The sequence below is a fragment of the Mauremys reevesii genome, linkage group 4 (genome assembly GCF_016161935.1).
Source record: "Mauremys reevesii isolate NIE-2019 linkage group 4, ASM1616193v1, whole genome shotgun sequence".
Taxonomy (NCBI): domain Eukaryota; kingdom Metazoa; phylum Chordata; order Testudines; family Geoemydidae; genus Mauremys; species Mauremys reevesii.
Window position 1 is genome coordinate 59,888,284 of NC_052626.1, and position 12,311 is coordinate 59,900,594.

The 12,311-nt window shown below is 44.2% G+C and overlaps 1 protein-coding gene across 2 annotated transcripts; it reads right to left on the bottom strand.

Moving 5' to 3' along the window:
- Positions 1-1,164: 1,164 nt before the first annotated feature.
- PPP1R14D (protein phosphatase 1 regulatory inhibitor subunit 14D) lies at positions 1,165-12,059 on the bottom strand. 2 transcript variants are annotated; one of them, XM_039533529.1, is made up of 4 exons: positions 11,330-12,059; positions 6,171-6,266; positions 3,660-3,692; positions 1,165-1,979 (listed from the first exon to the last, which is right to left on the bottom strand). In XM_039533529.1, exons 1-4 carry the CDS (start codon positions 11,516-11,518, stop codon positions 1,917-1,919), a joined length of 381 nt encoding a protein of 126 aa, XP_039389463.1. In that variant the 5' UTR covers positions 11,519-12,059; the 3' UTR covers positions 1,165-1,916. The 2 variants fall into 2 exon arrangements, with proteins under 2 accessions (XP_039389463.1, XP_039389464.1); XM_039533530.1 differs by lacking the exon at positions 3,660-3,692.
- Positions 12,060-12,311: the final 252 nt, after the last annotated feature.

The following is a 12,311-nucleotide window of genomic DNA, read 5'->3' on the forward strand; positions in this document are numbered from 1 at the left end:
GTAAATCAGTGTAGATCTATTGGCTTCAAGGCAGCTAGGCCAATTTATACCAGCTAAGGCTCTGGCCCAGCATCACCTCTGATCTTTTCAGCATTTTAACTTTTTATTTAATTTGTAGAATTGAGCTTTGAAGGGAAGTTTTCAAGATTATTCTGTGCGCCGAGGCCAGATGATGGCCTGCCAAGCATGTGCCAAGGTCCCAACACTGGCACAGGAAGGACATACCCATGACCCAACACTCCCACATGGGCATACTGATGGGCATGCAGCTGGCACATAGCGAAGGTGGCACAGCCATGCTTTCATCACACTGCAGGTGAGGCTTGAAGTACCTATAGAGCTAGGTATGACCTTGGCGGGATAAGTCTCCCAAGACTGTCTGTATGGCACATCGGCTTCAAAAAGGGTGTAAATGCAAGATCCAACCAGCCCAGGGACACATGCTTCTCTCAGCCAGGAAACAGCCATTTTCTCTGGGTGGGGGACAAATGTACCAGTCTGCACCCTGTCATTAACTAGGATGGGGGACTGATGTAATTTAAGACTTAAAACATGTAGAGATTTCTGGTCCAGCCCAAGATTTTAGTCAGTTTCTGTTGTTAGCTGTCAGACGCGCTGGCCTTAACGCTGCAGGGCTCCTTTGCATTGTAGGCCCTGGTCCCTCTTTTTGCAACACTGTATGACAAATCGGAACACAAGGACAAACCCAGTAGTCTGATCACTAGCATAATGGGACATGGGACTTTCTCTCCCACAGAGACTTAGCTTCACCTCTGTTTAGGAGAGTGTATGTGCATTAGTTGTGTGTGTGGGGGAAACCAAGAGTCTCTTCTATCATATGGGAGTTGTCTGAGTCTAACTGATCCTCTTCATTTACCATCTTATTTCCATCCCACTCTTGCCACATTACTGTCTCTCTGGATGTGGTTTATGAGTCCCACTCCTGCTACATCTAGAAGATGTGGTACAGAGGCACAAGGCTCCAGCTCCTACATCCCCTTTGGGTTGCTGAGCCTCACCCCTCCTCTCTTCCTGAATACTCCCCACAAAGAGAGCACTTAGCCAGCCCTGGATTGATGGGCTTTTAATTAGATTTTTCTTCCCTCTCTGGATTTCCTCTTTGAATGCAGAACAAAAACCCTCACATCACAAGCAGGTCTGGATGTCTATGCATTTTAATATACAAATTGAGTGTCTTCCAAAATGCCCTTACACAGGCAGCTGTGCAGTCCCTTAAAAATCCCTTGCAGGTCCTCGTATTTGTTTGAGGTGCTGCTAGCTCATTAAAAAGTCCCATGCCCCACAAATATTAATCAACCTGTGGGACATACAGTAGGATGGAAGGAAAAGCTCCAGGGAGTGTATTTTCTGCCCAGCTTTCCACCAGGGAGGGATGATTAATAAAAAGAGTGACTAGAAAAATATAAGAAGTGACCCTTTGTCCATGTGCTGGCCTAGAGCCAGAAGGTCTGTTCACAGGCAGGGGCTGGGAGCAGTGGACTAGCAACTCCCTGTCCCTGGTGAAGGATGGATAACAGCCAATGCCTTCTTTCTCCCTTCTGTCACCGGGCAGCAGGAGCAGCCCTGAATGGCTCCAAAGGGAGCTGTGTCTAACGCTTCCTCAGCCAAAGGAGAGGTTCCTTCAAAAAGAAAATGAATGAAAAAGAAAAGAAGGGGATCTGCCCTCTCCTTTAACGTAACAGCTCTTTAAATATCAGCAAGATAAACACAAGCCCCCTCCCTGTGAACATGAAGCTGGAATGTGATGCTAAAAGTATCTAAGATGCTTCTCAGAACACCAAGTCCTAGAAAAACTGTAAAATGATCTTCCCATGTGATTCTCTGTCCTGGGAAGACGCCTGCTTTCATGTGAAAAATACAGGATGGAAGGGGGGTGTCTCTCATGATGGATAGGATCATTTCCTTTGAGGGATTTTCCTGAGACCTTGCAGTCGACTGAGCAGTTCCGTAATGAAGTCCTGGAATGAGAGTCAATCAGAAGAAGGCTTTAATGCTTATTGTGCTCAGCCACAGCTGTAAGAGTCACATGCCTGGGCATTCCCCCTTACTGCCCTTCATATTTAGCAGTGGTCCAGTGACCAGAACGTTGGAATGCAGAACAGGTCCTGTTCTTTTGTTTGGGGAGGGGAGGGGAAGGGGAGATTTGTGTCAGCGAGGGAGGGGCAGCCTCTCCCCTCTTCCAGCTCTCTTCAGGGCAGTCACACACGCTTTGTCTCTTTCCCAGGCAGCCCACCCCTTCCTCTCCATGGAGCCTGTTTGTTCCCACCATTAGATGACTTCAGGGTTCAGCTGCCTCTATCGTTTTTGCACAGAGTCCCCTACTTCCACCGCAACCTCCCATCCACGTCCTGCTGCTCTCAACATCTAGGCCATAATATGCCTGCTGCTTCCTCGCTGAAATGGCCATACTACTATGTAGTGGATTACAGGGCATCCCACATTGTGACCCATAATAGCTGGCTTGCTTCAGTGAGGAAGTAGTGGGGGGAGCGGGGGAGGGAGGGAATAACACATTTGTGTGTTTGAGGACAAACATTAGCACGGGGTGAGGATGGGCTGACCAGGTGGAAGGGAAGTTACCTGACCAGTTCTAGTGAAACTGAGAGAAAACCCAGGTTTCACCAAACTGTCAAGGACTATCCCTCAAAACTGAGGCATCTGGTCATTCTGCATGGCTGCCACTGTAAGTAGCACAAATTCCACGCTCTTCATAACAACCAACATGACCAAAATAGATCAGGTAACCTAAACTCCTCCCCTATCTAACAGGTCACTCTAAGGTCTTTGCATTCTGCAGAAACCACTGTGTGCACAGTGGACTGATAAGGCTCCTGCTTAAAATCAGGCCGGTGTATTGGAGGCCTGACTTCGCAGAGCTGAGCTTAACACAGACTCTTGGGGTAAGAAAACACTAATTCAGTTACTTGTTAGGTGGCTGTCCTACTTGCTAAGGTCAGCCACTAAACAGCCATGTGATTACATTCATTAAACCCGTGAACTGCACAAACTCCTGCTGGTTATCCATGTGGGCACAATTAGCCGTGTGCTCTTGCCTGTGATTTGGAGATGGACTGTTAGAGCCCCACAGTCAGCCTTGATGGTGGGGCTGCCAGCCAATCCTGAGTTAGCAGGATTCTGGCTCGGTTTCTGCAGACTAGTTTGGTTAAGTTTAATTTCCATGTGAATCATTTGCCAGCCCTATTTTCTGTACATTAAACTTTGTGCAGCCATTTACCAGGACTGGACAAGATACAATGGAGATACACTACAGAGGCAAGTTACAATTATGTACTAACAGTACCACATTGCCTACTTGGTCTATTCTTTCAGATCATTACTGCTTCTGATATTTCCTTTGACTCCATAACTAGGAAATAGACTGAGAACACCGTAGGAAACACACATCTGAAATTAACCTCATTGGTCACTGCTCTCCATTCACTTCTATATATTTATATTAGCTTTTACAGCCATGTGGAATAAAGTATAAAAAACCTCCTGAGAGTAAACAAGCTTGTTAACTCAAGCTTCAACTATCTGCAGAGCATACTGGCTATTTAACCAGATGGAACCAAGCCACATTGCCACAGCACAGTATGAGACTAAGACTAAATGCTCATTGACGATGCTTCACTCACATCTGTAGGTCTGGAACACTCATGAAGAATTTCCTGCAAGGCAAAACTCATGTTAGTTCCTTAGGAGTTTGTCTATTTGTTTTTCCTTTTTAAGATACAGGAAGAGTATGTAAGGCTGCCATATCTAGTGTGCTACATGATCCAATGATGTTCCAGAGCCTGAGATCACCATCACCTGCATCATGCCACACCATTCATGGACTCCAATCCATACTCATCACTGCTGTTCTGTACTGAATGCCGCAGGAGATCCCAGGACCCACAGTCACCAAAACACTGTTATGTACAACATAGAGCTCTGTACTTCGTTCCTGTTCCACAGTACTGGATCCCGTTAGCAGTTCTGCATTTCAATCGCGTCACCCCAGAGGGCTCCGGAAGCTATCACAGTGTGTACGGTGTCTGATGTGTAGAGAGTCTGCTGCCAGTATGGTTTTTAGTAATAATACTTTCATTCTGAGGCCTACATCTGAAGAACACTGTGTGGCCCTGATCCAAAGTCCACTGAAGTCAGTGTGACTCTTTCCATTAACTTCCATGGGCTTTGTATCAAACCCTATAAGAGCTAACTATTACTGCAAAACTCTCAGGAGTTATTTTGGATCAACCCGTAAGCATTTGGAAGCTTAACCTAGCCTGCGTTAAAAGGTAACCTTTTCTAATCTCAGAATAGGTTTAGTTCAAACTTTGGGTGAAAGTTTGAGTTACTTCTGAGTAGCTCACTCATCCCTAACAAATCACTGGGGACAGTTAGTGTGGATAAGGAAATTTTCAGTTCACATATTAAATGGGAGAAGTGTATAAGCCATAAAAATAGGACACTCTGGCCCTGCATACAATGGGATAGGGACTTCTTGCTGACAATGGGTGTGAATGGGACTCAGAGGCTGGCTGGCCCTTTAAGATAAGCCAGGCTCAGCCTTGCCTGTGACCTACCAGCTATCCCATACCTGATGGTGACAAGGCAGTTTGAGGCTAGTTAGTGAAAGGGTTAGGAAAAGACAACACAGAGTCAAAGCGCTCAGTTGAGGGGAGAGACTGCAGAAAAAGGCAGGACTACCTTGTAGGTAGGAGGAGGGGTCATTCTTTGGCTCTCAAGGGTAGAAGCCCTGAGAGATGACTTAAACAGGCAAGAAGTCAGGGAGGAGGACCCATAGGAAGCACAAGTTACTTTGGGGGGAAACCCTGAGCAAAGGCCTAAAAGGAGCAGGAATTGCCAGAATCCCTGAGGAGGGGCAGCAGTAAGGGAAACCTGTTAAAACCAGAAGGAACAGAGGAAGAACTCTGCAGGAGCAGGCCAGGCTCCTGTAGGGGAGGCCTATTGGTAGGGTCAGTAAAAAACACTTTAGCGGAGCCCAAGAGGGGCAGAGAAGCTAATAAATCAGGAAAGGAGGAGTTGGGAGGATCTAGAGAGAAGTGAGAGGCCTGGGAACCAAAGGGAGGCTGTGTTAAATACAAGCTGTGGAGAAGCAGCACATGTGGCTTGGAGATAAGAAGCCACCCAGAGAAATTGCAGCATGTTTGATGGATTAGACCTAGCTTCTTAATACAGGTTTCAGAGTAGCAGCTGTGTTAGTCTGTATCAGTAAAAAGAACAGGAGTACTTGTGGCCCTTAGAGACTAATAATTAAGCATATTATTATGCTCAAATAAATTTGTTAGTCTCTAAGGTGCCACAAGTACTCCTGTTCTTCTTAATACAGGATCCTTGGACCAGAACCCAGAACTGAGGGGGCCTCTCTTCCCCTATCAGCCCCTGAGGAAGGGGTATGCAAGCCAAACAGAAGGAATATTGAGCCCAGGTGTGGCCAAAGACTCAGCCCAATGGACAGGCTGAGGAGTAGCTCAAGAGGTGGCTGAAGGCTCTCTTGTTGTAAGACTATTTGGTTGTGTTTTTTAACCCGGAAGGGGACTGAACTTCATGTGACTGGGCCAGAGGGCTGAGCTGTGGAAGACCTGACAAGTGGCAGATGGCACAGGAGATAATGACCCATGCAGCATTGCACCCTGACACAAGGGGGTGCTGTGGTGATGAGTTCTCTACCTTACAGGAACAAAATTGTTTTCCAAACTATTACAGATTGACACCTGGTGGAATGAACTGATAAGTTTCTGTGCAGTCAGACTTGAGTCTTAGCACAGCTCTACACTCAGTTTGTGCACCAATTTAACTAACTTAGTAGAAAAAAAACCCAAGTTAGTTCAATCAGTGCAACCCCTTAGTGCGGATGTGGCTATATGCGTATAAGTGATTTATATCAGTATTATGGCAACCACATTAGGATTGAACTAAATCATTTTCTCTACCAGTTTGATTAAATCAGTGCAAAAGCTGAGTATAAAGCAGCCCTTAATCCTGGCTTCTGGAATGGAGTTGATAGTTTTGTATTATCCACATAAGTATTTACACCAATCCAGAGCGACCTACTGTTGACTCGTATTTTCAGTAATAGGTCAATTTTCGAGTGTAGACAGGGTCTTAGCTAAATAAGAACAGACAGTCTGTCTGACCTGTAGTTTTGATTTCTGTTCCTCGTTGGAGACCTCTAGAAGATCTTCAATGTCAATTTCTGGTTCAGGAGTTGCTGTATCTGCTTTCTCCTGCAGCTAGAGCAGAAAAACATAGTAAATAAACCTGTCCTGTCAACTGATAAGCATTCAAGAGGACTTTGTGTGGAGAACTGCGGGGGGGGGGGAATGAAAGTGGGGTGGGGGAAGGATTCATTTCTAGAGAGGCCCATGTGGCAAAGACTGGATTAAGATATGAATCTTCCTGAAATATGAGGGTATTTAGAACAAGGGTTCTGATTCAGACTCATCTCTAGCAGCACCACATCCCAACACGCAGACTGTGGCTTGACACAAGCAACATCTTTCAGCTCCTCCAGATTTAGCTCCCAAAGGTGTCAAACAGTCCCACCACAACACCGAATACCTGCCCAAGGAGCATGATGCTATCATAAGAAGACCCTATGGAAGGACCTAATGCAGCTGAAATAGGATGAACCCCAGTTGAGGTAAACCATCTTTTACAAAATGGAATGAGTAACAATTAGGCCTTCCCAAAAGGTCAAGGGAGTTGGGTCCCAAAGGGCCAGGTCAACATGGAACTCTAAGTTCTCCTTTGAAAGATCTAAGCACAAAGTCTGCAGCACTCCATTTGCCCATAGCAGAAATATGACTGTTTGACTTGATCCTGCTAATATCTGAACCGGTGATTTTAGGGAGCCTGGTTGTTTCAACCCTGATGCTTAGACTTCTAAGATATATTAGGAAACTGAATAATGCTAAGGACATTCAGAGCAATGGAACAAGCTGCCAATGAGGTTGTGTAATGAGCTATTGAAGACTAGACTATCAGGGCTAACAAAGATAGTACTGCCTTGATGCTAGGAGTGGAATGGGATGGCCCATGAGACACTCCTTCAGACCCAAGTGATTCTAGGATTTGTCTGGTAGGTTGTTGTTTTTTTAATCCTTCATAAAACATTTACAAGAAACTGCTGTACCGGTGCCAACAATCTCTAAACTTGCATATACTGTGATGTGGTACTTCCAAGTGTGTTTGGACCAGGTATCAAGATTTGTTAGAACTAGGGATGGAAGTTTGGATGCTTACCCTGAGATTATGGATCCTGAAATGCATGTCTGAATTCTGGGGAATTTCCTGTGCAGGAGAGGAGCCAGCAGCACAGGCCCCAGTCAGTTGGCAATACCTTCCAGAAATACCTTCTTCCTGCTAAGTCTTTGCAGTAATGAAAGGAAAACAAGTCTCTGAATCTTTACCTTTGGACATGGTGACCCACCAGCAATGTTAATGATTTCAGACTCTGATTACATAATGGAAACTCTCAGGCGATCATAGGTGAAAAAGGGACTTTAGTATTGCCTTTATGTCTCTTTTAAAAATGCTCATTTGTGGGCCCAGTGTAGTGAGAGTTGAGAGGGAATTACACCTTTGTCTCGCACATGGTACCACCAAGAACTGTCAGTAGGCCACTTGTGAATTTTTTTGAAACAGGTGCTTTAAATGTTACTAGCTCCTCTGAGTAGCAAAAAACCCTTACTCTTTAAAGAAGCAACAATTGTTCTGTCTTTCTTAGAGATGTCTCCTGTCACCTCCACTTAATCCTCCAGGGTGTGAGCTTCCTTACAGTAGTGCCCCATTACCTCAAACTCCCTCATAAAAATACTCTGTCAGTCCCATCCGTAACTCCACTTTTGCCAGTTCCACAAATACGAGGTACAGAAAGGGTCTATATATTCTAAGCTGGAAGTGGGTTCCTTTCATCCTTCTCCACCGTAGGTGTTGGCTCTCAGGAGCCTAATGATATCAAATATAACTGATCTTGTCACATGAGCACAGTGACATCTTGGTGCCACTGCCTGTTCTACATTGCTGTTCCTACTGGGCACGTGCACAGACATGCTCTACATGTTTCTCGTGATGGGATTGTCACATGAGCCTGGAACTGCTGGTCTTGAATGCCAAAGAAGCATTGAACAAAGATTTAACTAAAGCCAAAGAAAGTAAAACCACATACATAGGGGTGTTTCATTATTATTTTAGATGATAGGATGAAGCCAAAAAGTGTCCAGCTTCAATATCTCTTCAAGCCACATGATCAGCACATCTCTGGCAAATGGAAACAGAAAAGAGTAAGTTCTAGGGATAGACTTGCTAGGAAGGTCAGTACTGGGGAACTAGATGGCTAATGGACTAAAGAGCCTTTTATCTCTAGGTTGCTGGGTTAGATCCAGCTCTGGTTGGTAGAGAGTCATGACCAAAAATGGTTACCATTTGACGTCTGTTGGTCCTGGTCCAGATTCCATATCACAAAAATTATCAGAAAGAATCACCATTCTTGTTGGCAATCTCAGCAGAGAGGCGCAGAACAGAAAGGGTCTGGATACTGAACTAACCTATCACCTCTAGAGACAGTCCCGTCCCCTAAAGCCAGGACAGGAACATTGGCAAGGAAGTTGGCACTGCTGCTGTGCTTATTCCATGGATAGACAGACTTCGTTCACCATGGCCGTCGATCTGGTAGCTTTCGTAAACATTACATTAATGACTCCGTTCAGGATACTGTGACTCAGATTTTACTGATGGGTGGGTTTAGGCAGTGTATTCGAATGTACTTACAGTGAATGTGCTGTTGTGCATTTTAATATATTATAAGGGACACAGAGCATGGGATGAGCTCCCATTAATATTTTATAAACAATAAATGACTGAATTTCAAATGGAAATTCATAGAAATTAAGGGCTGAAGGGACAATTATGATAATCTAGCCTAGCTAGTGATCGTTTTACTAGTCTAACTAATAGTTGTTTTACTAACTTCAAGAAGATTAAAACCTTTCTTAATAAAAAAAGACAGAAATAATAATGCAGAAAACCAGACATTCCTTCTTAGAGGTGTCACACGTACTGCAAAACAGAGTGCCTATATATACTCTTTTATTTCAAATGTCTTTTGTGGATGGTGTGAATACAAGAGGAGCTGTCTTCTCATTTCAAATAGTGAATAGTTTACCTAATAAATTCCAGTGCACATAGAAAAGCAAGTGATCCTAGAAATTACCAGAGGGATATTTTGGCATGTCCATTTCCAAGCCTATCTGAAAATGCAATGATGCTCAAAAATGGAAGACTGTGAAATCCAAGAGTTAACCAAATTTTTTAGACGAATAAAATATCAGGGTTGGAAGGGACCTCAGGAGGTCATCCAGTCCAACCTCCTACTCAAAGCAGGACCAACACCAACTAAATCAAGATGTGCGTCTTATTTTGTACAAATGGTTAAACCCATCCACACTTTCTGTTGAAGGCAACAGTGGTCTACTGGATAGGGGACTTATGAGAGCTGGGTTCTGTTCCTGTGTCTGCTAGTGACTTGGGGCCTGATCCAGTCATTTCAATGGGCTTTGGATCAGGGCAAATCCTGTAACTTCTCTAGTATTATCCCCATTTAGGGAAACTAAAACATATTCACCCATTTTGTGAAAGTACTTTGAGATTTACCAACAAACGTGCCACGTAAGTACAATGTATGAATGGACTCAGAGACATCAGGTTAATGTTTCAGTATTCAATCTGTACTGGCAACTTTTGTACAAAGGCAATGAAAAATCCTTGGTTTAAACCCCAAATGACGCAGCCAGAATTAAGTACCATGGTTCCAAGACAGTTCAGGATGAACACTGCCATCTATAACAGGTTTCAGAGTAGCAGCCATGTTAGTCTGTATCCACAAAAAAAACAGGAGTACTTGTGTCACCTTAGAGACTAACAAATTTATTTGAGCATAAGCTTTCGTGGGCTACAGCCCACTTCATCGGATGCAGGCAGTGGAAAATACAGTAGGAAGATAGATAGATAGATATACACACACACACACACACACACACACACACAGAGAACATGAAACAATGGGTGTTACCATACACACTATAAGGAGAGTGATCAGTTAACGTGAGCTATTATCAGCAGGAGAGTAAAAGAACTGTTTGTAGTGGTAATGAAAATGGCCCATTTCCAGCAATTGACAAGAAGATGTGAGGAACTGTAGTGGGGCAAAAATAAGCACGGGAAATAGTTTTACTTTGTGTAATGGCCCATCCACTCCCAGTCTTTATTCAAGCCTAATTTAATGGTGTCCAATTTGCAGATTAATTCCAATTCAGCAGTCTGTCTTTGGAATCTGTTTTTGAAGTTTTTTTGTTGTAATATTGTGACTTTTAGGTCTGTAATCGAGTGGCCAGGGAGATTGATGTGTTCTCCAACTGGTTTTTGAATGTTATAATTCTTGACATCTGATTTCTGTCCGTTTATTCTTTTACATAGAGACTGTCTGGTTTGGCCAATGTACATGGCAGAGGGGCATTGCTCGCACATGATGGCATATATCATATTGGTAGATGTGCAGGTGAACGAGCCTCTGATAGTGTGGCTGATGTGATTAGGTCCTATGATGGTATCCCCTGAATTTATATGTGGACAGAGTTGGCAATGGGCTTTGTTGCCAAGATAGGTTCCTGGGTTAGTGTTCACTCTCCTTATAGTGTGTATGATAACACCCATTGTTTCATGTTCTCTCTGTGTGTGTGTGTATATATATATACACACACACACATATATATAAATTCCTACTGTATTTTCCACTGCATGCATCCGATGAAGTGGGCTGTAGCCCACGAAAACTTATGCTCAAATAAATTTGTTAGGCTCTAAGGTGCCACAAGTACTCCTGTTCTTTCTGCCATCTATATAGGTATGTGCTCACATACACTCCCACCAAGTAACATTGCTGCTATGGAAAATGTTGGGGAGAGAACTTTGGAGGCCTAGGGGATGGAAACAAAATCCTTACCTACAATGCCTGAATCCCCACTTCCCCTTTCTTTCCTCTCTGTCTGTAGTTCCCATTATCTCCCTTGACAGACATGCCATTACCCATAGTCTGAGTGCTAACACAGCAGCGTCACTGAGAGAGAGAGCTCTAGTATGTGATAAGAAGTTTGATAGAGAACAGAGTCCCCAGTCGTCACAACCTGGGTTGTTGCCCGACTTGTCCCCAGAAAATTAAAGATAAGATTTCATAGCCCACAGGGTCTAGCCTGCCCTACACCTAAGAAGGAAAGTTTGATCCAGCCCGGTTATTTACCTGGTATTGGTACAGCTCCTGCAACTGGGCATCAATCCATTCCTCCAGGTCTAGCCAGCGTTGAAGGTCTTTGCGGTTGTACTTAACTGTTAGCTTGCCCAGTTTCTTGTGGGATGATTCCTCCCCAGGCTTCTCTGGAGCCTGGAAGGTTACTCGAGGCAAATCTCTGGACTTACTGGCCATGCTCATCACCCTTTCCACCTGCTCTTCTGTCTTCCACTCCTACTGCAGGGGCTCTCTGGCTTCGTATTTTTGTTTCACTCTCTTCTCCCTCCCCTTTACTATATTTCCATTGGGCAATTGTGGCAGTACAAGCTGCCTACAATGGCCAAAGGCAGATAGGCAACATCAGTGGTCCCAGTGAGAGAGTGAGAAAGGTAGAGAGCAACTGCACAGCAAGAGCAGCAATAAGGCAGCGCAGACAGAGTTACAGGAAAGAGAATCTTAGGTTTCAGAATTGGCAGTGCTGACAAAAGCAATGTGGGAGGGAGAAAAGCTGTTGTAATAAGTCTGTTGTTAAAAGAGGCCCAGGGAACTGATGGACAAAGTTTGTTAATATTTAATACAAGCCCGTTCCAGCAGGTGGGAGGGTGAGAGAAGCAGGTTTTAAATGACAGTTTCTCTACATATGTATGTACATGAGCACATACCTCATGTACAGTTCCACAGGACTTGTCCCTACATAATACATTGACTCCTATAGTGTTTAAAGTGCATTGATCTCTTTAGTCTACCCCAGTTCCTATATGGAGAGCTGATGCTGAAACACTATATCTTATGTTTTTCTTTTTTAAAAGTGAATTCAGCAGTGATGAATTAGCTTCTGCTGGAGACAGAAGTCCTGGATTATAGCACGATGTAACACCACTGTAAGGCTGAGACTACTTTACTGTCTGGCCCAGGGGTTGGCAACCTCTGGCACGTGGCTTGCCAGGGTAAGCACCCTTGTGGGCCAGGTCAGTTTGTTTACCTGCCGCATCAG

Bases quoted from the DNA above. Each gene is read 5' to 3' on its own strand.
- PPP1R14D (XM_039533529.1), bottom strand. From the start codon at position 11,518: ATGAGCATGGCCAGTAAGTCCAGAGATTTGCCTCGAGTAACCTTCCAG. The intron at 3,693-6,170 runs GTCAGACAGACT...TTTGCCTTGCAG, and splicing joins AACAGAAATCAAAACTACAG to GAAATTCTTCATGAGTGTTC. The intron at 1,980-3,659 runs GTGAGTGAAGCA...CTCTCATTCCAG, and splicing joins AGTGTTCCAGACCTACAGAT to GACTTCATTACGGAACTGCT.